This window comes from Vulpes vulpes, chromosome 2, assembly GCF_048418805.1.
Source record: "Vulpes vulpes isolate BD-2025 chromosome 2, VulVul3, whole genome shotgun sequence".
NCBI classification, from domain to species: domain Eukaryota; kingdom Metazoa; phylum Chordata; class Mammalia; order Carnivora; family Canidae; genus Vulpes; species Vulpes vulpes.
In genome coordinates, this window is record NC_132781.1 from 36,003,504 (window position 1) to 36,028,835 (window position 25,332).

Here is a 25,332-nt window from a genome sequence, read left to right on the forward strand (position 1 = left end):
ATATATGCCGGGACTCTTCAGTCTTTATCTTGTTGGTCCTTTCTGCCTTATGCGAGACTGTAGACCAGTTCCTTTTTCTTGTCCTTTGGAGACTATACTTTTCTTGTTTTTCCTGTTCTAATTATTCCTTATCAATATTATTAGAATACTTTTTCTTTGTCTGCAGATCCTATAAGCATTGGTTTCTTAGACTGTGCTTCTTATTTGTGGTTTAATTGCCACCTATACGCTGATGACTCTCCTCAAAACTCTCCTAAGCTTTACACTCATAATTGTAAAAACCCATTGAATTTCCCCGAGGTTTTTATCCCCCCCCCAAGGTTTTTCATATGCAATATATCCTTCCCAGAATTTATTATCTTTTCTTCCTCACTTACTCTTTTTCTTATTCCCTTTCTACATGGCATACCATCCTTCAAGTTTCCCTGACTAAACTCCTAAACATTATCCTAAATTGCTTCTCAGTCAGGCTCCAAGTTGTACTGACTCTTCTTTGTAGACATTTTCCAGATTTATCTTCTTTTCTTCTTGTAGTAGTCTACCTTTTGCTTTTCTGCACTACTGGTAGAATGAACTGCATTGTATCTATGTTCTGTTTCCTATCTGCCTGGAATTTGTATCTGAATTGTGTCTGACTATATCCCTTCCTTATTACGACAGATCAAAATTTCTATGACTTGGTCAAATGACTGCCTCCCTAGGTTTATTATATACTACTCCCCACCTTGTTTATTTTGTTCTAGTAACGTACAATTCCATACATTCCATCTGTCATTGTACTTTGTAACAAACTTATCATCTCTGCCTGGCATACCTTTGTCCTTTTTGCTTTGGTTAGTCTTTAAATTTTTATGTAATCATCCTCTCTGTTCAGAGTCTTCTCTTTCCTCCAGCATGGGCTAAAAGTACTTTTTCTGTGCCATCATTTTGATCCTTGAACTGACTGCATAATTGTATTTTTCTCATCCTTATAGACAAAGTTCTGTTTGGTGAAAAAAAATGCCTAAAAGTAGTGACTTAGTAATTTTTGTTTTGTAGTGAATGTCTAAAAATATTAGGTTGTTAGAATAATCAGTTTGTAGATTGCTTTCTTTGTAAATGACAAAATCTAATCTTTAGCTTAGATTTTGTGGGGACTGTCCTCCACATGAATAAGTAAGTGCTTAAGAAGTACAAATATTTTTATCTCAAAGAAATTTGAAGTATAGTTGGCATATAATATTGTATTAGTATTAGATATACAACATAGTAATTCAACATTTATAAGTATGAAATGTTTGTCGTCTGCCACTATACAAGGGTAATACAATATTATTATTATTATTTTAAATTTTATTTATTTGAGAGAGAGCGAGTGTGTGTGTGTGTGTGTGTGTGTGAGAGAGAGAGAGAGAGAGAGAGAGAGAGAGCACAAGCAGGGGGCAGGGAAGAGGACAATAGCTACCTGCTGAGCAGGAACCCCAATGCAGGGCTTGATTCCAGGACCCCGGAATCATGACCTGAGCTGAAGACAGACACTTAACTGACTGAGCCACCCAGGTGCCCTAATAAAATATTATTGACTATATTCCCAGTGCTGCTCTTTACATACCTTTTACATCCTTTTTACATGACTTATTTATTTTACAACTGGAAGTTTGTACTGCTTTATCCCCTTCATTTATTTTATCCATCCCCTCATCTGTCTTTCCTCTGGCAACCACCAGTTGGTTCTCTGTATTTATGAGTCTGTTTCTGTTTTGTTTGTTAGATTCCACATATAAGTGAAATCATACGGTATTTGTCTTTCCCTGTCAGTTATTTCACTTAAAATAATACCCTCTAGGTCCATCCAAGCTGTTGCAAATGGCAAGATTTTTTTCAGTTTTATGGCTGAGTAATAGTCTGTATTATACATATATATGTGTGTGTTTATTTTTTATTTTTTTTTAAATTTTTATTTATTTATGATAGACACAGAGAGAGAGAGAGAGAGAGGCAGAGACATAAGCAGAGGGAGAAGCAGGCTCCATGCACCGGGAGCCCGATGTGGGATTCGATCCCGGGTCTCCAGGATTGCGCCCTGGGCCAAAGGCAGGCGCTAAACCACTGCGCCACCCAGGGATCCCATGTGTATTTATATATACACATCATCTTATCCATTTATCTATTTTTTAAAAGATTTTATTTATTTATTTTGAGAGAGAGAGAGCAAGCATGAATAGGGGGAGAGGCAGAGGGAGAGAGAGAGAATGTCAAGCAGACTCCATACTGCGTGTGGAGCCTGATGCAGGGCTTGATCTCAGATTCCCAAGATCATTACCTGAGCCGAAATCAAGAGCCAACTGCTTAACCGACTGAGCCACTCAGACACCCCATACCCATTTATCTATTAATGGACACTTAGGTTGCTTCCATAATTTGGCTATTTTACAAAATGCTTCAGTGAACATAGAGGTGCATCTGTCTCTTGAAATTAGTGTTTTTGTTTTCTGTGGATAAATACTCAAGTCGGGGGAATACTCAGAAGTAGACTGCTGAATCATATAGTATTTCTGTTTTTAATTTTTTGAGGAACCTCCAAAATGTTCCATTGTAGCTGCATCAATTTACAGTCCCACCAACAATGCAAAGGTGTTCCCTTTTCTCCATATCCTTGCCAACATTTATTATTTAAAAAAGAAGATTTTGAGAGCCTTCTTTTCTCTTACAGTTTCTTACCCTCTTCAACTTCTGAATTGCAGTTACAGATGTAGAGCTGAAACGACTGAAAGATGCCTTCAAGAGAACATGTGGACTCTCTTATTATATGGGCCAGCACTGCTTCATCAGGGAAGTGCTTGGTGATGGAGTGCCTCCAAAAGTGGCTGAGGTAATCTTTATATTCTAGTTTTTCCTTTGACATACTTTACCACCAGCCTGAATTCTTTTTTTTTTTTTTTACCAGCCTGAATTCTTGAGGAGCTTTCTGGTCTTAACATAGGTAATCTTCCCCACAGTTATTTTTCTTGTTGAGTAAGTCAGTAGAGCTTAGATGTCAATATGGCTATATTTTTAGAGGACAAAGAGAAGTAACACAGATCTGCATTTGTGCTGCTTTTATACTGAGCTTTCATAGCCACTGACTATAACCATGGGCCCAGTAGTTTGACCAACTTCTTATTCTTACACACTTCACTACTCTGACATACAAGTTTTATGTTGGGAGTATGTTTTACAGATTTTGTGTTAAAGAAAAACTTTCTCGATAACAAAGCCTAATTAAATCAATTCTATAAAATTAAATGTTGTGAATGAAACACTAGCTTATTGGAACCTGTAAATTCTTATTTAATTTCTACTAAAAAATTTGGGTAGAGATAAAATGTCCTAAGTTGATATAAATATACCCTTCCTAAAAATAGTAAGTTAACTGTTTTTATGGCTGTCTATACAGATATGCATTATATCATTCAAAATGTGAAATAAGAATAAAACGCTGAAAACGTTAACAAAACACTGAAAATTATGGGAATTTTATGATTAGTATATTACATAGAACTGTAATTTGCCATTCTTAGTGATAGCTTCTGTTTCTAACCTGTTGCGTGCTTTTGAACCTGTAGTTTCTATAATAATAGAGTTTACATTTTTAATTTTTTTAACCTCATTTGTACGAAATGGCTTAGAATAGCCAACTCTATGGAAACAGAAAATACATTTGTTAAAATTTTAGTTGGTTTTTTCCTTACTCACTTGCATAGCAGCTGCATCTTCTTCCCATGTTCTGCTATTGGAGAGGCAGTTCATTAATCCTATGTTTTGGAGGAATCTGTCCTTTCTGAGGTGTCAGGCTACTTGGTTGCCTCTGACAGGCTCAAGAAATGTAATATAGTTTATTCGACTTTCTGGTTTTTAGGATAGAAGTAATACACTTTCAGACTTTTTACATCTAAGGTGGAAGTGGAACTCCTTGCAACATCATTTTTATGTGAATATCTCATAAATTTCATTTCCCCCAAAACTGCTTTAAGATTCTTGCTCTGCCCTTTGGACTCTGTTAAAGGTCATCACTGGCTAGAATAATTAAAATAATTATTTTACAAGAATGATCTTAATGTTAAATGGTAAAGTCCACAGTAATAGTTTCAAGTTTTAGTTTCATTGTAGTTAATGCTTTTTTTGTGTCAAATCTAGCACTGTATTAAAACACATAAACTCTATAAATGCTCTTAGTGATGATATTAGCTTTTTTTGCCCTATTATTTCCTGACATAGGCTTAGTTTAAATGAGGGCGGGTACTATTAGCATGTGGATATTGATTAGTAAGCATAATATATTGTGTAAATTGTGAGGTATGATAAGGAGCTAAGTACTTTTATCTTTAATTAATCACTGGAATTTTCTCAGGAAAGGAAGTCTTTATAGTTTCTCATACCATAATCTAAAAAGGGTGAATGAACCTCATTTGAGCTCAGTTCTGGAGCAGTTTCAACATTCAAATAAAATGAACTTGTGGTTTATTTTAGCCATCTCTGAGATAGGCAGGTCAGTAGATAGACTTCATTAGCTTTTGTGTGTATTTGGGAAAGGGAGAGAATTTATTAGTATAATTTGTATTTGCAGAGTTCAAAGTTACTTGCTGAAGAGGAAGTTGTACATTTTATTTTATTTTATTTATAAGATTTTATTATTTATTTATTTATTTATTTATTTATTTATTTATTTATGAGAGAGACAGAAGCAGAGATATAGGCAGAGGGAGAAACAGGCTTCTTATGGGGAGTCTGATGCGGAACTTGATCCCACGACACTGGGGTCATGACCTGAGCCAAAGACAGGTGCTCAACCACTGAGCCACCAGGTACCCATAATCGTGCATTTTAAGTAAAATGGAAGTGTAAATAAAATAAAATAAAATAAAATAAAATAATAAAATGGAAGTGTAGATCTGTACAGGTAGTTTTGAAGCTTTAATTTAGTTTTAGTGAGTAGGTAGATTCAGATGGAGGTCTGTGTTCTACAGCTGCAGGGAAATAAGTTAAATGATGGGATTTATAAATAAAGTAATGGCCCTTGTAAGACCTTTCTTAAAATCCCGTGGAGAGCTTCAGCCTTAAATTTGGGTGGAGAGGGTCACTTACTCTTGGTGAGATTCTGAAATTAATGTTTTGAACCACAACAGCATTATTTTAATGCCAGTATCTCTCTAAGAAAAGCCACAGGGAAAAAAAAAAAAAGAAAGAAAGAAAGGAAGGAAGGGAGGGAGGGAGGGAGGGAGGGAGGAAGGAAGGAAAGGAAGGAAAGGAAAGAAAAGGGAAGAAAAGGAAAGGAAAGAAAAGAAAAGAAAGAAGGAAAGAAAGAAGGAAAGAAAGAAGAAAGAAAGAAAGAAAGAAAGAAAGAAAGAAAGAAAGAAAGAAAGAAAGAAAAGCCACAGGAACCATTTAAGCTGCCAATTGTGGATGGTGAGAGAACTTCATTCCCTAGTGAAATCAATGTTTTCCTTTAAAGTAAAAGTAATAGCATATCTTTCAGGAGTAAGGGGAAGTATTTTTGGAATTTTAGTGGAAAAGGATGATGAACTTAAGTAACTTTAGTCCTTAATATGTTAATTAAGGAAGCAATGTGAGTTTCTAAATTATTTTCTTGAAGAGTAGCTGTATAATTTTAGAGCAAAAGAGAGATTTATTTAGGATTGAACTAAACTCCCCCCCCCCCCCCGCCTTTTTTTTAACCTTCTCTGAAGGTTTGCTATGATAAATTCCAAGACATTTTGGATGAGGAATAAGAACTCATGACAGTTTATGATTTTTGGAATTTAAGCATTGATTTAATTAGTCTCGTTTTAGGATAGATTAGTGTAATTAATATTTTGATGCAATTCTGATCTTGCTTATAATAGTAACCGTGTGTTATTTGAGTAGAATATTAAATGAATAGAATTTGAGGAGATTGAGAAAACAAAATCAAAAGAAGTACGTGGTAAGTAAATGAAAAATGGGTTGAAATTGAAATTGCCCTCTTCTAAACCAAGGCTACTAACTCTTAATAATCCAGTACTTATATTTTCTTTAGCATGTCACCCATTCTCCAACTCCTGTCCTCCCAAAGAAATTCTAAATACAAAACATTTCCATCTAGTATAAATTTGTAATCATTTCTTCCTGTTTTCACATTCACTTAAAAGTAGTATTTACCATTTACAAAATCTGCTAGGCAAGTGAATTTGTGTTAGCTATTCATTAACTATTTCCTTTTACTGGATACTCTTAAATCTCTATCTCAGGATTGATTTCAATTCTGGATGACTGGTTAGTATAGTAATACCATTCTACCTTTCTCCTCACAGCTGCCTCTGACAGTTTTAGCCCACATAATTTTTCTCCCATTTCTTACAGATGTTAAAGTCTGCCTCTACTATGTAGCACATTTTATGAAGTGATGATGGCTTATTTGTTAATTGTTCATTTAAGTCTTGTCTGTCAACTAAGTTACAATTATTGATGGGCAGACTTTATGACTTTTAAAAAACATGCCCCAGAGTGCTGTGCATATAGTATAAACTTAATAAGTATTTGATTTATTAACTTTTTTAAAGGTAATTTTATTATTTTGCAAAACCCTATGACAAGAATGACCAGAAACCACTATTCGTGAAATTAGTTAGCTTTGCTAATAACTTTTGCAGTCTTTGAACATTTAATCTTTTACAAATTAGAGGAAAATGCAAATTTTAAGTGAAAGCAATCTTAGAGCCTAGTGTTTTCAGATGTAGTGATCAAATATGAAAAGAGTTGATTAGTAGGATATTTTTCTGATAGTGGGGATAAATTTATGTTTAGATGCCCCTTGGGACTAGGGGCATATATTTATTTACTAGATAGTCTAGGTTTAGGGGGAACTGACCACAGAATTATGATTAGTGTTTGTTTTGATGTTAGTTGATCTGTATTATTTATGACATTCCTTTATGTTGGATTTACTAGAATGATGGGTGATAACTTTCTTGACAACTCTAGTCATTGACTGTTCGGCTTGATGCTATTGATCATTGACTGTTGTAATATACTAAAATAACTAATGTGTTTCTATCAACCAGAGAAGAATAGCTAATGTTTCCATTTGTTACAGAAAATCCTGATCTTGACATAGCTGACAGGAGAACACTAGGCAGGATGTTGGATTAAAATCTTTCTCTGTAACTAGAGTCTGTAATATGTTCACTATACTTGATTTTAACTGCATTGCTTTTTGTTCACGGTGTAATGTGTACACTAGTTCTTAAAATTCAGTGTTTTTCAGTATTTCTCTTTGTAAGACTGGACAGAAAAGATTCCAAGGATTCTATTAGATGAAAATATTAATTTCATTCTCTTATAAAATTACATACAGACTTTTGTAAAAAGTGCATTATCTTTATGATTCTTAACTGCTACATTTTATCCTAGAGTTATTTTTAAACAGCTTCTTAACTGTTGGGAAACAGAGTTTATAGGGTGCCTGGGAGGCTCAGTTGAGCATCCAACCCTTGATTTTGGCTCAGGTCATCATCTTGGGGTCTTGGGATTGAGGCTGCAGTATGGACTCAGCTGGAGGATTCTCTTCATCTCCCTCTACCTCTCTCCCAGCTTGTGTGCACATGCACATATGCTCTCTCTCTCTCTCTCTCCCAAATAAATAAATAAATTTTTTTTTTTTTTTTTAAAGAAAAGTAGTTTATGGTAGAAGAGCTAACAAGTCATTAGGCATAACGGAACTAGTGAACTTCTTATATAAAACCTTACATCAGGTACATTATATAACTTACGAATGTTGTAAGTGGCATTGTAAATGTCAAGAAGTTACTCATTTATACTGGAACTAAAAAATACCATTATAGAAAGTAATTTATACGTAATCACTTACATGAATCCTTGTATTAACTGAGGTACTGACATTGATTGGTGTGTAGTATGTGGTACAAATAATATTATACTAAGTGAAATAAGTCAGAGAAAGACAATGATCATATGGTCATATGCGGAATTTAAGAAACAAAACAAATAATATTTCTTCATTGGACAGTCTTTCTATGACATTCTTCCTTTTAGAATAGAGGCATATTGGGCAGCCCTGGTGGCTCAGTGTAATAGCGCCGCCTTCAGTCAGTCCTGAAGACCCAGGACTGAGTCCTACATCTGGCTCCCTGCATGGAGCCTGCTTCTCCCTCTGCCTGTCTCTGTCTGTCTCTCTGGAATAAATAAATAAAATGTTAAAAAAAAGAATAGAGGCATATTAAATATATCTATTCTATTCATCATAAATACAATAAGATGTATTCACAATGAAGATTTTCTTTTAACTAATTTGAAAAATTGTTTTTTGACTCAATGATAAAAGAGAAGATCTAAAAGGGAAGGTGTCTTGATATATGTGAAAACATAAACGAATCTCAAAATCGCTGTGCTAAGTGAAAGAATCCAAGTAAAAGTAGAATACATGCTTATGATTCCATTCATATAAAATTTTAGAAGGTGCAAAGTTATCTATCCTGAAAGGAAGCTTACTGGTTGGTGGTGGTGCAGGAGGAAGAAGAGGGAGAGAGAGATTACAGAGGGACATGAGGACACTTTTGAGCTGATGAAAATGTTACTAGTTTTTTTTTATTGTGATGATAGTTTTAGTGGTATGACATGTATCACAAAACTGGTTATTTGTATACTTTAAATACACAATTTAAAAATGAGACTAGGGGGATCCCTGGGTGGCGCAGTGGTTTGGCGCCTGCCTTTGGCCCAGGGCGCGATCCTGGAGACCCGGGATCGAGTCCCACGTCGGGCTCCCGGTGCATGGAGCCTGCTTCTCCCTCTGCCTGTGTCTCTGCCTCTCTCTCTCTCTCTCTCTCTGTGACTATCATAAATAAATTTTTTTAAAAAATTAAAAAAAAAAAAAACTTTAAAAATGAGACTAGGGCAGCCCCGGTGGCGCAGCGGTTTAGTGCCGCCTGCGGCCTGGGGTGTGATCCTGGAGACCCGGGATCGAGTCCCGCGTCGGGCTTCCTGTATGGAGCCTGCTTCTCCCTCTGCCTGTGTCTCTGCCCCCCCACCCCTCTCTCTCTCTATGAATAAATAAAATCTTTAAAAAAATAAAATAAAAATGAGACTAATAAAAAATATTTGCAGTTTATTGTATTTCAGTTACCCCTCAAAAACTTTGTAAAACATTTAATTAGATGTGCTTTTCAGGAAGGATACTTATACTTTGGGCTCATTTGGAAAAATGAGCCCAAAATATAAAAATTGACTATTGACAAAATAGGTCATTTAGTATTTGTTTGGATATTTGGGTTTTAGTTCTAACTTTATTAATTTACTTCAGGGTCTTTTCCTTGTCACTTAAGTTCGAGGCAAAAAAACCTCCAAACCTTTGATCACAGTTGTTGTAGGAATTAGATTTATGAGCAGCTGGATTGTAATTAGAGAAGTTAGGAGTGCAGTTACACTTTTGATGTTTTAGTGGGCTTTGAAATCAGCCTGGAATGGAGCAGGAAAGGATGTGGGCTAGTTTAGGCTGGGAAAGCTGGGGCAGTGAAAGGGAGGAATTCTCAGGGATACAATTGGAACTCTGCCTTTTCTCTCTTGATTTGAAGTTATGGATTAAATTAAACTTGTAGAAAATTGAAATTAAAGGGAAGAAATACCAGAATGAGATCATTAGAAATAGAAGATCCAGGATAGTTAGTTTCCAAGAAAAGTATGGATAATAAAGTAGGCCAGGGAGCCAGTTGTGAGGACAAGGATCCAATCTTACAATCATGCATTAAGCTGTGAAAACATCAAGGAAAAAAGCTCGGCAGGAAATCTCCATCGGTAGAGTTCAGAGACATTGACTCCAAAGAGAGCCAGTTTTGACTTGAATAAACTTGGTGGCTGAACCTGAAGCTTCTTCAGAGTACCTGTGGATCTCAGGAGACTTCAGCTTCTTCAATGGAATGGGAATTGATCTGCTAGCTATTAGAAAGGGACAAATATTTGCTTTAAAGGAAGCTAGTAAGTGGAAGGGGAGTTACAACCCAGAACTGCATAGAAACTGTTTAATTATTTTAAACCAATGCCATGCTAATTGAGAGAGTATTCTAATAATTTACCTCACTGATGTCCAGTGACACTGTAGTCTATGATCTGAGTATGACATGTAGTTGTGTATTTGAATAGTCTTTTTTTTAAAATTTTTTTTTTTTTATTTTTATTTTATTTATTTATGATAGTCACAGAGAGAGAGAGAGAGAGAGGCAGAGACACAGGCAGAGGGAGAAGCAGGCTCCATGCACCGGGAGCCCGACGTGGGATTCGATCCCGGGTCTCCAGGATCGCGCCCTGGGCCAAAGGCAGGCGCCAAACCGCTGCGCCACCCAGGGATCCCTTTTTTTTTTTTTTTTTTAAAGGACTTCATTTTTTTTTTATTTATTCATGAGAACACACAGGATTGAGAGAGAGAGGCAGAGACACAGGCAGAGGGAGAAGCAGGCTCCATGCAGGGAGCCGAAGCGGGACTCGATCCTGGGTCTCCAGGATCACGACCTGGGCCGAAGGCGGCACTAAACCGCTGAGCCACCCAGGCTGCCCTTGAATAGTCTTAGATAGAGTATCTTTAAAGATAAGAAAAGAGGGATCCCTGGGTGGCGCCGTGGTTTGGCGCCTGCCTTTGGCCCAGGGCGCGATCCTAGAGACCCGGGATCGAATCCCACATCGGGCTCCCGGTGCATGGAGCCTGCTTCTCCCTCTGCCTGTGTCTCTGCCTCTCTCTCTCTCTCTCTGTGACTATCATAAATAAACAAAAATTTTAAAAAAAATTAAAGATAAGAAAAGAGGTAGAGACTGAATCTCAGGACTTGCTATCTAGTATGGTGGCAGCAGGAAGTTACCCAAGACAAACAGAACTAGTAATCTGGTTTGTCCAGTTAATCCTAGGGTTAGTTTATTGGACAGTCTGTCAGATATAAATAGGTAATGTACACGAGTATCTTGGGTTATTTTGTTTAGGCAAGACTCCTTTGCTTTTGGGCTTGAGGAAGGGGGAGAAGTAATATGGAGTATTCTCTAAATTTAAGAAGAGTATTAGTAAGTTACTTTCAGACTCTGGTGTTACATACACATTTTATGATATGGGCTTATGCTTAACATCTAATAGTCAACGGTTCTATGGAGTAGAGATACCTGACACAGGCATATGAAGCTCTAGGATATTTCTTATGTGGAAAAAAATGAGTTATGGGGCAAATATAATAAAATATACTTAACAAAATAGAGCAAATGGCATGTTTTAATTTTTTTCTGAAAATAGTATTTAATTTTTTCCCTTTAACAAATTTGATAACTTATTCTTTAACAATAAAGTAATTTGAGAGGATAGTAATCTACATAAATAAAATTAATTTGTCTCTTAGAATGTCATGTGAAAATAACCAGACTTATTTTCCTGGTACTTGGTAAGTCTTTTTGGGGAAATAGTACTTAAACTATTCTATCCTATGTGGATGAATTTTCTTTTGGTGATTCTCTGCAGGAACCTCAAAGAGAGAGACATCTTAGAGAGTTTCTCATACTGAGGTTTAAGAATTCCATGTCACCAAAAGTCTCAGTAGAATAAGAAAATAAACAATGATGTCCAATATGGACCCCCAAATTACAAGGGTAGATGATCTGAAATGCAAGTTTTGATGTATGATTGATCATTAATATCTTGGAAAAATTGAGATTCTATTTCTAAGGAAGGAAGGAAAAATGGGTATTGTATAGACTGCTAACCGTTTCTGCCACAAGCTGTATTACACAAACTGTATTATGATCCAGGGTGAGTAGCAACAGGAATTTATTTAAATAGATTAGACTGTATCAAGGAGGCTAGTCATTCCTATATAGATAAAATTTTTATTTAATAAAATTGCCTTTTGAAAAATATATGCAGTGAATGTTTTAGTTATATTATTTTTTTTAAAAAAAGATTTTATTTGTTTATTCTTGAGAGACAGAGAGGCAGAGACACAGGCAGTGAGAGAAGCAGTGAGAGAATCCCTGGGGACCAGGGATTGAGTCCCACAGGGAGCCTGATGTGGGACTCAATCCCTGGTCCCCAGGATCATGCCCTGGGCTGAAGGCAGGCACTAAACCACTGAGCCACTCAGGGATCCCAGTTATATTATTTAAATTGAATTATAGTGCTTTTGTTTTCAGTTGCTCTATTTCATGTTTTATAGTCTTGTGAACTATTATTTAATAATTGATTTAAAAGAAATAGATAATAACACACTAAAAGTGTGCTTAGTGAAAAGTAAACCTTCTCCATCTTATACCCATTACCTATAGTCCTTCCCCAGCAGTAGCCAATTATCCTGCTTTGCAAATAAAGGTTTTAAATTATCTTTTTTTAAAAATGATTTTATTTATTTATTTATTCATGAGAGAGAGAGAGAGAGAGAGAGGGAGGAGCAGAGACATAAGCAGGCTCTGCACAAGGAGCCTGAATGCAGGACTGGATCCTGGACCCTAGGATCACCCCCTGAGCCAAAGGCAGGCATTGAACCACTGAGCTACCCAGGCGTCCCTTTTAAATTATTTTTTTTTATCATAGTGATATATGCACATGATTAGAGCAGAATCAGAAGGAGCTAGTGAAAAACCAAGAGTCCCCCATCTACTCCATCTTGAGGCAACCATTTCCTAGTGATAGTTTCTGGTATATATTTCTGTCTCCTAAATAATAATCTTCACTCTTTCTTACTGGATTTTAGATTTTATCCTTTGCTTTCCTTTTTTTTTTTTTTTTTTTTTTAAATTTTATTTATTTATTCATGAGAGACACACACACAGAGAGGCAGAGACACAGGCAGAGGGCAGGCTCCGCACAGGGACTCAATCCTGGGACTCCAGGATCACGCCCTGGGCCAAAGGCAGACGCCCAACCGCTGAGCCACCAGGCGTCCCTTTTGCTTTTCTAATTGTAGGAAATAGCTTTCTTATACACCCCCCTCGACATCTTCTCAGTGCAATTATATCACAGTTTTTGGATAAATCAGTATTTGTTATTTACAGTATTAGGATTATGTAAAAATTTTTTTTGCAATATATATGCTACAATTTAGTCTTTATTTTTTTTTGTCTTTTTTCCCCCTGGGGTTAATGATTGCCTTATTTTTTCATTTGCTTAGTTTTCATACCTGTGGCTAAATCATCTCACACATTCTAACAGCTTTTTAGTATGATTTTTTTTTCATGAGTCAAAGGCTAATCTTCTACACTGATCTTCAAAGCTACTTATAGTTGTGATACATACATAAATATGTCATATGTATTTATCTGTTTATCCATATCAGGCTGTCTTTCTATCCTCTTATATTCCATGAACCTTTATGCTTTTTGGCCTTCCATGTCCCAAATATGAATTAAAAAACTGATGCAAGATTTAATTAGTGTTTTCTTTATTTGCCGTTGAAGTAATGTGAGACATCAAGGTAAAATATAGATGGTGAATTGAGGGTGAATTTTAACCACCTCATTTGTATGTTGTTAAAGTACCATTAATAACAACAATGGGAAAATCCTAGATAATAAAATTCCATTTGTATGAAGCACTTGACCTCAGAGGAAAGAGAAATCAGGCTAAAGAATTAGTTTTTTTTTCCCCTGGTCTAATGTGAAAGAAGCTTTAAAATCAAGTTAGTAGCATTTTTAAAAATATGTTTTATTTTTTTTACAGATTCTGGCTAGAATCTAGCTTTTTAAATTATTTGTAAGTTTTAAGACCAGTTTATAGTTGGCACTGCTCATAGAAATTAGTAGTAGGCAAATAGTTTGCTCAAATTATTTTATTTATTTATTTATTTACTCAAGTAATTTTATATCTGGATGGCAACTTTAATAGGATTCCAGCTCTGAAGAATAATTTTCTCATTAATTTCCAAATGACAGAAGCAGCTGAGGTGTTTTGACATTTATATAAAAATTAATATTGATATATGATATTAACATATGAGGATTCATTCTGAATTATTTTTCCCATCTTCATTCTTTTTTATTTTTACAGTTGACTTTCAAAAATTTTAGATGAGAAGTAAAAAGGCTTATAGGAACAGCGTTTAGGAAAATGTGTTAAGCCAACTCTGCTATGTATGTATACCAGATCTTTGCTTTAAAAGAAATACTGGTATGTTTCCTAACAACGTTTTCCTTAACAGTTTCCTAATTATTGAGATATGCTATTCAACTCACCCCTTTTTAAATTTTATTTTTAAGTGATCTCTACACTCAGCTTGGGGCTCAAACTTAAAACCCCAAGATCAAGAGTCTCATGTTCCACCAACTGAACCAGCTAGGCACCCCTCAATTACACATTTAAAGCATATGGTTAATGACTTCATTTGTTCAGTTTTGCAACTATCACCACAATTAATTTCATTACCCCCAAAAGCAAACCCTATACCCTTGTCACTCCTATTTTCTCCATCCTCTCCTCCATCAGCCCTAGGTTAAAATACTGATTTACTTTCTGTCTTATAGATTTACCTGTTCTAAGCATTTTGTAGAAGTGGAATCATATATGGTCTTCTGTGACTGGCTTCTTTGACTTAGATGAACCTTGAAAACATTATGCTGTGTGGTGGCACGTATCAGTCCTTCATTCCTTCTTGTTGGTGAATGATATTCCCTTATATGGATATACAATATTTTGTTATTTGTTAATCAATTGATGGATATTTGGGTTATTTCTACCTTTTGGATATTATAAATAGTGATGCTATGAACATTCATGTGCATTTGTGTGGACATATATTTTCCTTTCTCTTGGATATATATCTTGGCTAGAATTTCTGGGTCATATGGTAACTCTGTTTAACCTTTTGAGGAACTGCCAGACTGTTCCAAAATGCCTGTACCATTTTACATTACCATCAGTGGTATATGAGGTTTGCAACTTTTCTACAGTCTTGCCAACCTTGATATCCTTAAATAAAGTTTTTAATTTTTAAAAAAGTAGGGGTGCCTGTGTGGATCAGTGGTTGAGCATCTGCCTTCAGCCCTGGGCTTGGTCTTGCGGTCCCAGGATTGAGTCCCACATCAGGCTCCCTGCATGGAGCCTGCTTTTTCCCTCGCCTCTGTCTCTGCCTCTTTCTCTGTGTCTCTCATGAATAATTAAATAAAATCTTTAAAAAAAAGTATTTGAAAATAATCCCCCCCAACTGTTCAGGGATCCCACTTAAATATATTAGTGGATCTGAAATGTGTACTAAAGGTCTATACATTTGTGTTTGGCTTAATTGTCCCAAGCCTTTTGAGGGCATTAAAGAATTTGAGGCTTTCTGTATAGTAGCAATAATATTTTTAAAAATTTAAAGTAATAATCAGTAATCAGACTTAATGTTGATGTAAAGGATCTAATCTATATTTCTTTTTTTTATTTTTTATTTTTTATTTTTAAAATTTTTTATTTATTTATGATAGTCACAGAGAGAAAGAGAGAGAGAGAGAGAGAGGCAGAGATATAGGCAGACGGAGAAGCAGGCTCCATGCGCCGGAAGCCCGACGTGGGATTCGATCCCGGGTCTCCAGGATCGTGCCCTGGGCCAAAGGCAGGTGCTAAACTGCTGCGCCACCCAGGGATCCCTAATCTATATTTCATATTGGGGTTCTATAACTCCCAAGTCTAAAACCCAGGGACCATCTCCTCTTTTTTGAACCCCAAGTCAGTTAATTTTAATGTTTCCAATCTTAATCCTTTTCTGAAATTTTATCTACTTTTTAGAGTCTAATTTGTACAATATCTGTTTCATTATTAATTTTTTTGAGGGGTACAGTATACTTTATTGATGGTACATGACAAGGTAGAGCTACCCAAGCCCCTCCTCTTCCTCGAGGTCTGGGATGTATATTGGAGGTCAGGAGATTCTCAGTGTGTTGGGGGATTAAGTTGGGGCAGGGACTCCCCAGCAGCTGAGGGCCTCTCTCTTCCTCTTGTTCTTGCTGGGGCTGGTGGTCCAGAAGGCTCTTACTTCTTGGAGGCCATGTGGACCATGAGGTCCACCGCCCAGTTGCTGTAGCTGAATTCATTGTTATACCAGGAAATGAGCCTGGCGAAGTGATCATTGAGGGCAATGCCAGCCTTGACGTCAAAGGTGGAAGAGTGGGTGTCACTGTTGGAAGTTGCAGGAGACAACCTGGTCCTCAGCGTAGCCCAGGATGCCCTTGAGGGGGCCCTCCGATGCCTGCTTCACCACCTTCTTGATGTCGTCGTATTTGGCAGCTTTCTCCAGGCGGCAGGTCAGATCCACAACTGATATGTTGGGGGTGGGGGGACACAGAAGGCCATGCCAGTGAGCTTTCCGCTCATCTCAGGAATGACCTTGCCCACAGCCTTGGTGGCGCCAGTGGAAGCAGGGATGATGTTCTGGGCAGTCCCTCGGCTGATACGCCAGAGCTTCCCAGAGGGGCCGTCCACAGTCTTCTGGGTGGCAGTGATGGCATGGACGGTGGTCATGAGGCCCTCCACGATGCTGAAGTGGTCATGGATGACTTTGGCCAGAGGAGCCAAGCAGTTGGTGGTGCAGGAGGCATTGCTGACAATCTTGAGGGAGTTGTCACACTTCTCGTGGTTCACGCGGCATCAGCAGAAGGAGCAAAGATGATGACCCTCTCGGCCCCACCCTTCAAGTGAGCCCCAGCCTTCTCCATGGTAGTGAAGATCCCAGTGGACTCCACAACATACTCAGCACCGGCATCACGATTTGATGTTGGCAGGATCTCGCCTGGAAGATGGAGATGGACTTCCCATTGATGACAAGTTTCCTATTCTAGCCTTGACCATGCTGTGGAATTTACTGTGGGTAGAATCATACTGGAACATGTACACTATGTAGTTGAGGTCAATGAAGGGGTCATTGATGGCGACAGTATCCACTTTGCCAGAGTTAAAAAAGCAGCTATGGTGACCAGGTGCCCAATACGGCCAAATCTGTTCACTCTGACCTTCACTATTGTCTCGGGGACATGGCTGACACTGCACCAGAAGATGCGGCTGTCTGTCGAATGGGGAGGAGTAGAGAGAGCCTCATTATTAATTTTGTATAAATAAATTTTTGTGAAGATTTACTAATATAGAGAACCAAATGAAATGCCATTGGATTTGCATCACAAAATTATTTTCTTGGTTTATATATTGTAATGCTTATTAAAAATTCATCTCTCTAAGAACATTGTTTTTATTTATTTTTTTAAAGATTTTATTTATTTGACAGAGTGCACAAGAGGGGGAGCTGCAGGCAGAGGGAGAGGGAGAAACAGGCTCCCCACTGAGGGAGCCTGATTCAGGGATTGATGCCAGGACCCTGGGATTATGACCTGAGCTGAAGGCAGAGGCTTACCCAACTGAGCTGTCCTGGCACCCCAGAACATTGTTTTTAACAGTGTTAAAACTGTGATTTAGATCTGCAGAGGGATCTACCTTTTTTTACCTTAAAGAAACAGCATCTTGAGTCTCAAGATCTATTAAACACATCTTGTGAAAAAGTAGACCTGTTTTGTACCTTGTAGTCATATTTTAATTTTTTTCTCCATTTAATAAGGACTTTTGCTTTGATACTATTTACTTGTGTTCATTAACATCTTCTGATTCTGTACTAAGACTTTCTATCTTTCCATTCAACAGTGAATGTTTGACCTCATTTCTTTGGTCATTTTTATAATGGCTTCCCCAGTGTCTTTGATAAGTGTAATATTTGTCTCATGTAGTTGTTGATTATCTTTTCCTAATTAAATTGACTTTTCCTGGTTCTTTATAAACTGAGTAATTCTGGATTATATTCCAGACATTTTTAATATTGTGTTATGAGATTTTAAGTCTCTTTAGATCCTGTAGAGAGGTTGATATATTTGTTGTATTAGATCATTGTATTAGATTGTTGATCACTGATATTGATCATTTAGGCTGCAAGTTCCAATCCATCTTTTTTTAGTTGTGATTCCAATGTCAGTTGAATTTTCAAAGCCTGTGTGCAATTATTTGTATCCGTTTCACGTGTGCACCACCCAGTGGCCAGTCTGGAACCTGGACAATGATCTATCCTGAGTTTAATTCTCAGGCTTTGTTGTAATATTTAAATTCCAATCCATGCATGATGTGCTGTTATGAGGTGAACCCAGGAGTCAAAAACAACTTTCCTGAGTTCTTTCCTCCCCTCAGTATCCATAGTACTTTCCCATTCCCTGAAGCTGTCATTTTTAATTCTCCTTTCAGAAGGCTAGTACTTTAGTTACCCTCTTGTGGCTACGACTTTCCACTACTGTGCTTGTGTCCAGAGCTGAGCATTGGACAACAGAAAGAGGGTAAAAAAAGGTGTTTGTCCCATCCTCTTGGGATTATAGGTGTTCTGATAGGAGTGTGATAGGCTGAATAATGCCCCCCAAAATTTCCAGGTGCTAATCCCTGGAACCTGCATATGGCATGTGTCCATGAAATTGTGGTGATAAATGCCCATGTTCTAAAATGCCAGGTTTATTACTTGTTACTCTCTGAAAATATTTTTGTTTAGTTAGGGCTATTTTCCTTGACTACTGGAGAGAGGTTTATATAATTATGTATTTTTGGTTAAGTCTCAATTTGAGATTTTCAACAGAAATGACTATACATTTATTGTGTGGGTCATATTGTTCTAATGATGATACTGAAAATATTATAAGCTGTCCTCCTTTGTTTTGTAATGAATATTCCAATGGCCCTTGTTAATTAATAAAATAAAATCCAGCTGTAGGTACAGTATTGGGCACGTTCTTATACAAATTATCGACTTAGGTTTTGTTTTTCCCATTTCTCATAGTTATATAGTATTTATGTAAAGGTTGAGTGGTACAGTGATTATGTCAATATAAGCTACCAAAGAGAATAGATAAGAGCATGAATTGGCAGGAGTTTGGGAAGAGCTTGTGCTGAGCATACACTCTTAGTTTGGAAAGGCAGGTTAATCAAGTAACTAACTATATTCTACTCTAGTTTGCACATTCTTTGTTCTGGTGAGACAGTTTTTAACTATGAAGGTAGTTCTCAGAAGAACCTTATTGCAACTTTTATACTTAAGGAATAGGGATGATACACTACTAAATCAAATCATTATACATCTCAGAGTATTTTTTTTTTAAGATTTAATTTATTTATTCATTAGAGACACAGAGAGAGGCAGAGACACAGGCAGAGGGAGAAGCAGGCTCCATGCAGGGAGCCCGACATGGGACTCAATTCTAGGTCTCCAGGATCACGCCCTGGGCTGAAGGCAGGTGCTAAACCGCTGAGCCACGCGGGCTGCCCTCTCAGAGGATTTCTAAAAATCTCAGAAAGTAAGTCTTCCAGACACTCCAAAACCAGACACTTATTAATGAGATGAAGATGTAGAGGAAGGAAGCAGATTAAGCACCTGTAGAGGAAAGTTTATACATCTGTTTCCAATGTACATCATACAAAATGTTAGTGCCAAGAAAGACCAGTTAAGTTGGTTATTTCTCTTCCACTGTGTCTCCCATACCCTGTTTGATGTCTGATGTGTAAGATGCACAATGAATATTTGGTGGAGGGTATAATTTTTCATTACTTACTTGGCTCTGTGAATAGTTTGTATTTACTCTCTTGAACTGGAAAAATGTTAGTTTTTTATGTTTGAAATAAGTTCAAGCTCTTTATGTGTGGAACTCTGTGAACCTTTTTTCCTTGGTGCCCTTACCAAGACATATGAGATTTAAGGTGGTTAATTTACCTGCCTAAGTTATTAAAACTAATACATGGATCCAAGATTCAAGTCCAAATATCCAAATTCATGTTAGCTAGTCTTCTGCGTTGCCTTCCAACTAACATTTGTGGATTTATTTACCATGTAATTGACACTATGCTAAACATGTTATGTAAATTATCTCACTTAAATCTCACCACACCCTGTGAGGTATAGGTGCTATTATTATTAATCTTGGTTTCTAGACAAACAAGCAGAGGTTATATAATTTGTCCAAGGACGCACAGTCCCCGAGTAGAAGAGCTAGGATTTGGCCGATTTGTCTTTTTGGTTGCAGAGTTCTTGAGTACTATGTTTCACTGAAAATTTCAGGCTTATACATTGATTTGTCATGTTGGCTCTTTTACTTTTTTATAAAATGCATAACATTGTCTTACTTAGAAAACTATCTTGTCTAGTGACTATGACTTCATTTTTCACCCACAATTGGTCTCTGTCTGTATGATATAATGTGGGAGGGCAATTGGAAAATGCTTATTTTTTTCCTTTTTCTTGTTTGTATTTTTTAACAGATGATACATTCTCATGGTTCAAAATTTTAAAAAGAACAAAGGACAGTGAAAATCTCCTTTCCATCCAGTTCCCTGGCCACCTAGTTTCCCTTCCTAGAAGAAATGATCTTAACATTTTTTGAAGTATTCTATCAGAACTAAGATATATCTTACAAAAATGAATTGAAATATTTACTCTTGGGGATCCCTGGGTGGTGCAGCGGTTTAGCGCCTGCCTTTGGCCCTGGGCATGATCCTGGAGACCCGGGATCGAGTCCCACGTTAGGCTCCCAGTGCATGGAGCCTGCTTCTCCCTCTGCCTGTGTCTGCCTCTCTCTCTCTCTCTCTCTCTCTCATAAATAAATAAAAAATAAAAAAAAAGAAATATTTACTCTTTTTTAAATTTATTATCTCATTGAGGTTTTGATTTTCATTTTTCTGATGATTAGTGATGTTGAGCATCTTTTCATATACCTGTGGTCATTTGTATGTCTTTGGAAAAATGTCTATTTGATTCCTCTGCCATTTTAAGAATTAGGGTTTTTTGGTGCTATTGCACTGTATGATAGCATACAACATATGTTATTGTATATATGATTTGCAAATATTTTCTCCCATTCCATAGGTTGCCTTTTCATTCTGTTGTTGATTTATTTTGTTGTGTAGAAGTTTTTTGGTTTGATGTAGTCCCACTTGTTTATTTTTGTTGTTGTAGCCTAGAATGAATATGTGTTTGGTTTAGTGGAGTGTTTCTCAAATTTTCTTGTTGATAAGATATCCCAGAGTGTTATTTATTTATTAAATAGGTATCTTTGGTTACTGAAGGAAAAAGTAAGAGAAGACTGTCTTGGCACAAAGTTATTATCAGCATTCTTCAAAATAGCAGTTAGAGTCCCAATCTTTTTAAAGACCCAGGGCAGCGGTGGCATGTGACAGCACCTCACTAGCTATTCCCTAGCACTGGTGACTTCCCAGCAGGTTTATTATTGCCAGTAGCCAATGTGAAAAGTGCAGAAAAGTTGTGTTCTATGATCAGTTGACTCATTACTTCTTGACTGGAACTGGACTACTGTAATTGAGAGGAAAGAATGAGCAGAAAGGGTAGTCAAACATGTTACTACCTCGCTTGATTGATCTCATCCTTAGAGGAATGGTTAGTCCAGGTTCTGTGAATATGATTTTGGCTAGATGTATCATTTCTGGGATATAGAGACCTGATAATGTCTCCTCTCCCTACTCCTTCTCCCTACTCCTACTCTTTTTTTCAGTTTGTTTTTTGTCTGCCTGATAATCTCAGCAGCGGAAACTAGGAAGAACCCAGAAAGGGAGGAGAGATGGGCAGAGGCATATTAATGTTGTCTTTTTATTACCTTTTGTACCTCATGGTACAGGCATATCTCTCTGGAAATAATATTTGTAAATAACGACTACATTCCTATACTAGCTCCCAAACTTATTTAGTTCATAATAATGCAGAAGAAATGCATACATTCATGATAGTATGCTTTTAAATTCCTTATAATTATTGTTGTTAATTACTTAGTATTTTAGCCACATTATAATTTAGGTAGAATTCTGGGAGTTAGCTAGGGAAATCTGATCATTAATTATGAGGGAAAATGCATTCTATTCTAAATAGTCATTTTCACAAACTGTAGGTGGATAGTGTGTTTATGAGTTGGGAATGATTTCCTTGTTTCTTAATAACTAGAACTACTTGAGAGTTATTTAAGGGCTACTTTTGGGTTAGGCTTTATTTTACTTTATTAGTCAGTCTTTAAATTTTTAAGTGTAATTCCATGACACTAAAGACTTGGACTGGATGAGTGAGATAGGTCAGGACTCCAGTAAGTCACTTTGTTTGCTGGATCCTCCTGAGCTGAGAGATGGTAGAGAAGCATCTGGGGCAAAATATATAGAATAAAATTTATTATTTTCACCATTTTAAAGTACATTTCAGTGGCATTAATTGAATTCACAGTGTTATGGGCACATCACTACTATTTTTGTCTAAAATGTTTTTATCACCCTAAGGAGAAACTCTGTACCTCTTAAGCAGTAATAAGTCCTCTCCCCCCGCCAACTTCTTGCTCCACACTCCACTTTCTGCCTCTGAATTTGCTTATTCTAATATTTCATATAAGTGGAATCATACAATATTTATCTTTTTGTGTGGCTCATTTCACTTTACATAATGTTTTCAAAATCTATCTCTGTCATAGCATGTGTTAGAACTTCATTTCTTTTTATGGCTTAATAATATCCCATTGTAACTAATGACTTTTTAAAGAGATAAGTTTTTTACTCACAACATCTTCTGTTTAACATTTCTCTTACATTGTTAAAATTTTTACATTGTTAAAATTTTTATTTTGCTAGTTGTATGTTTTAAATTGCTGTGACAAATCAACTTGAAGGTGTAGGATGTCTTGAACTCAATGAAATTTTTGTTTCTGGTCTACCCCATTTAAATTTGGGGGCATTGAAATAGTTTGATATATGCTCCTGACCTAGTCCCAGCCTCATTTTCTAGCATTAGAGATGGTGGTAGAGCTGGTGTTACCTCTTAAAAGATGGAATTCAGCTGTTTGAATTGGGAAACTGGAACCTTCCCTTCTAGGCATGTGAATAAATCCTTTTCCCCTGCTGCTTCTTAACCATAGTTAATACGCATACTGGTTAATCCCATGCTGTTCTCTAGATGGAATTAGATTAGTGAACAGTAGGAGAATATTTAGTTCTTTAATCACTACCATGCAGCATAAAATTGTATTAACTTAAGCAAAAAGGTCATAGCTTTCTTAGCTAAAATTTTCAAGCTTAATCTTGTTTTTCTATCTTTAATATATTGAGTTTCTAAGAAATTCTAAATACGTTTAATCTTGTTGCCCTAGCCTAAAATGAATTTGATTCTATATTCTGTCACCTATTTTATTAGCCATTCCTCCCACTTCTGTTATTTACATAATTAATACACATGCCTTCTATGTCAAATACAAATCACTGATAAAAATATGTTTAATAGTTATAAAAATAAAGTCCGGTTAGAACTTCTTTAGTCTTTTTTTCCAAAGAAGATACAGAATTTTTAATCAATATTTTTTGTATTTATTATTAATCAGCCATATTTGCATGGCCCTAACTATCATTAAGTTTACAGCTTATCATAATATCTAAAATACAATATTGTGAGATCTTGTCGAATACTTGTTTAGGGACATCTGGGTGGCTCAGTGGTTGGGCCACCTGCCTTTGGCCCGGGATGTGATCCTGGAGTCCTGGGATTGAGTCCCATGTTGGGCTCCCTGCATGGAGTCTGCTTCTCCCTCTACCCGTATGTCTCTGCCTTCTCTCTGTGTTTCTCATTTATAAATAAATAAAATCTTAAAAAAAAAAAAAACTTGTCTAAATAAAGTAAGCATACATTAACTTTAATTCTTTTTTTTTTTTTTTTTTTTTTTAATGATAGTCACAGAGAGAGAGAGAGAGAGAGGCAGAGACACAGGCAGAGGGAGAAGCAGGCTCCATGCACCGGGAGCCCGATGTGGGATTCGATCCTGGGTCTCCAGGATCGTGCCCTGGGCCAAAGGCAGGCGCCAAACCGCTGCGCCACCCAGGGATCCCCATTAACTTTAATTCTTATTGGTTAATTTGATTACTATACTATTTAACCATTCTGGAACATGGTCTGTGTCATAACATGGAATCTAATTAATTTTTTTTATAACTTCTAGGCTAACTTTGGGTTAGGCATATGAGGGAATTGGTCTATTTCTTACACGATCTCTTAGAAAGGTGTATTTTTAAAAACTTTACTTTTATAATGGTTTGAATTTGAGCCCCTTTTTCGAAGTAGTAGAAAAATGTAAGAATTGATATATTTAATGATTAAAAGATTAAAAAAAAACGATTTTATTTATTTATTTGAGAGAGAGAAAACAGAAGGAGAGTGAGAGGGAAAAGCAGATTCCCTGCTGAGAAGAGAGCCCAAAGTGAGGTTCCATCCCAAGACCCTGAGATCATGACCTGAGTTGAAGGCAGACACTTAACCAACTGAGCCACCCAGGCACCTCTCATCTCTGTCATCCTTTTCACTGATTTTATTTCTGGTGATTGATTACATTTTCCTTCTTCTTACATCTAGTATTGTTTGTATCTGCTGGATATTATACATTTTTCTTTAAAGATTTTATTTATTCATTTGAGAGAGAGCACAAGCAGAGGGAAGAAGCAGAGGGAGGGAAAAAGCAGGTTCCCCACTGAGCAGGAAGCCATCTGCAGGGCTTGATGGCTGGGTGGCTCAGTGTATGAGCTTCTGCCTTTGGCTCAGGGCATGATCCTGGGGTCCCGGGATTGAGTCCCACATCAGGATCCCTGCATAGAGTCTGCTTGTCCTTCTCTCTGCCTGTGTCTCTGCCTCTCAGTCTCTCTGTCGCTCATGAATAAATAAATAAATAAAATCTTTGAAAGAAAAAAGATTATTTGAGAGAGACAGAAAAAATGCATGAGCTTGCACATAGGGTTGGGGACATGGAGAGGGAGAGAGAAACCCAAGCCAACTCTGTGCTGAACACAGAGCCTGAGGCTGGGCTTGATTGCACCACCCTGAGATCACAACCTGAGCTAAAACCAAGAATCAGAGGCTTACCTGACTGTGCCACCAAGGTACCCCTAATTTTTTTAAAGATTTATTTATTTATTTTAGAGGGAGACAGCACATGAGAGCAAGAGGGGAGGGTCAGAGGGAAGAGGAAATCTTCAACCAGATTCTCTGCTGAGTGCAGAGGCCTACACGGGGGCTCAGTCTCTTGATCCATGAGATCATAATCTAAGTGGAAACCATGAGTTGAATGCTTAACTGACTAAGCCACCCAGCCTCCACTCTGCTGGATATTATAAACTTTGTCTTGAGTACTTGAATGTTGTTGTCTTCATTTTTTAAAAAATGATTTTATTTATTTATTAGAGAGAGCATGGAGGGGGTTGCGGAGGGAGAAGCAGACTCCCTGCTTCTCCCTCTGCCTATGTCTCTGCCTCTCTCTCTCTCTCTCTCTCTCTGTGTGTGTGTCTGTCATGAA

At 37.0% G+C, this 25,332-nt stretch overlaps 1 protein-coding gene across 1 annotated transcript in view; it reads left to right on the forward strand.

Annotated features, from left to right (window-relative positions):
* Window positions 1-25,332, forward strand: part of USP32 (ubiquitin specific peptidase 32) — a 202,388-nt gene that overhangs the window by 62,969 nt on the left and 114,087 nt on the right. The window contains exon 2 of the mRNA XM_025996072.2: window positions 2,724-2,851. Coding sequence (XP_025851857.1) covers window positions 2,724-2,851 — 128 coding nt within the window. The remainder of the gene's footprint in view (window positions 1-2,723; window positions 2,852-25,332) is intronic.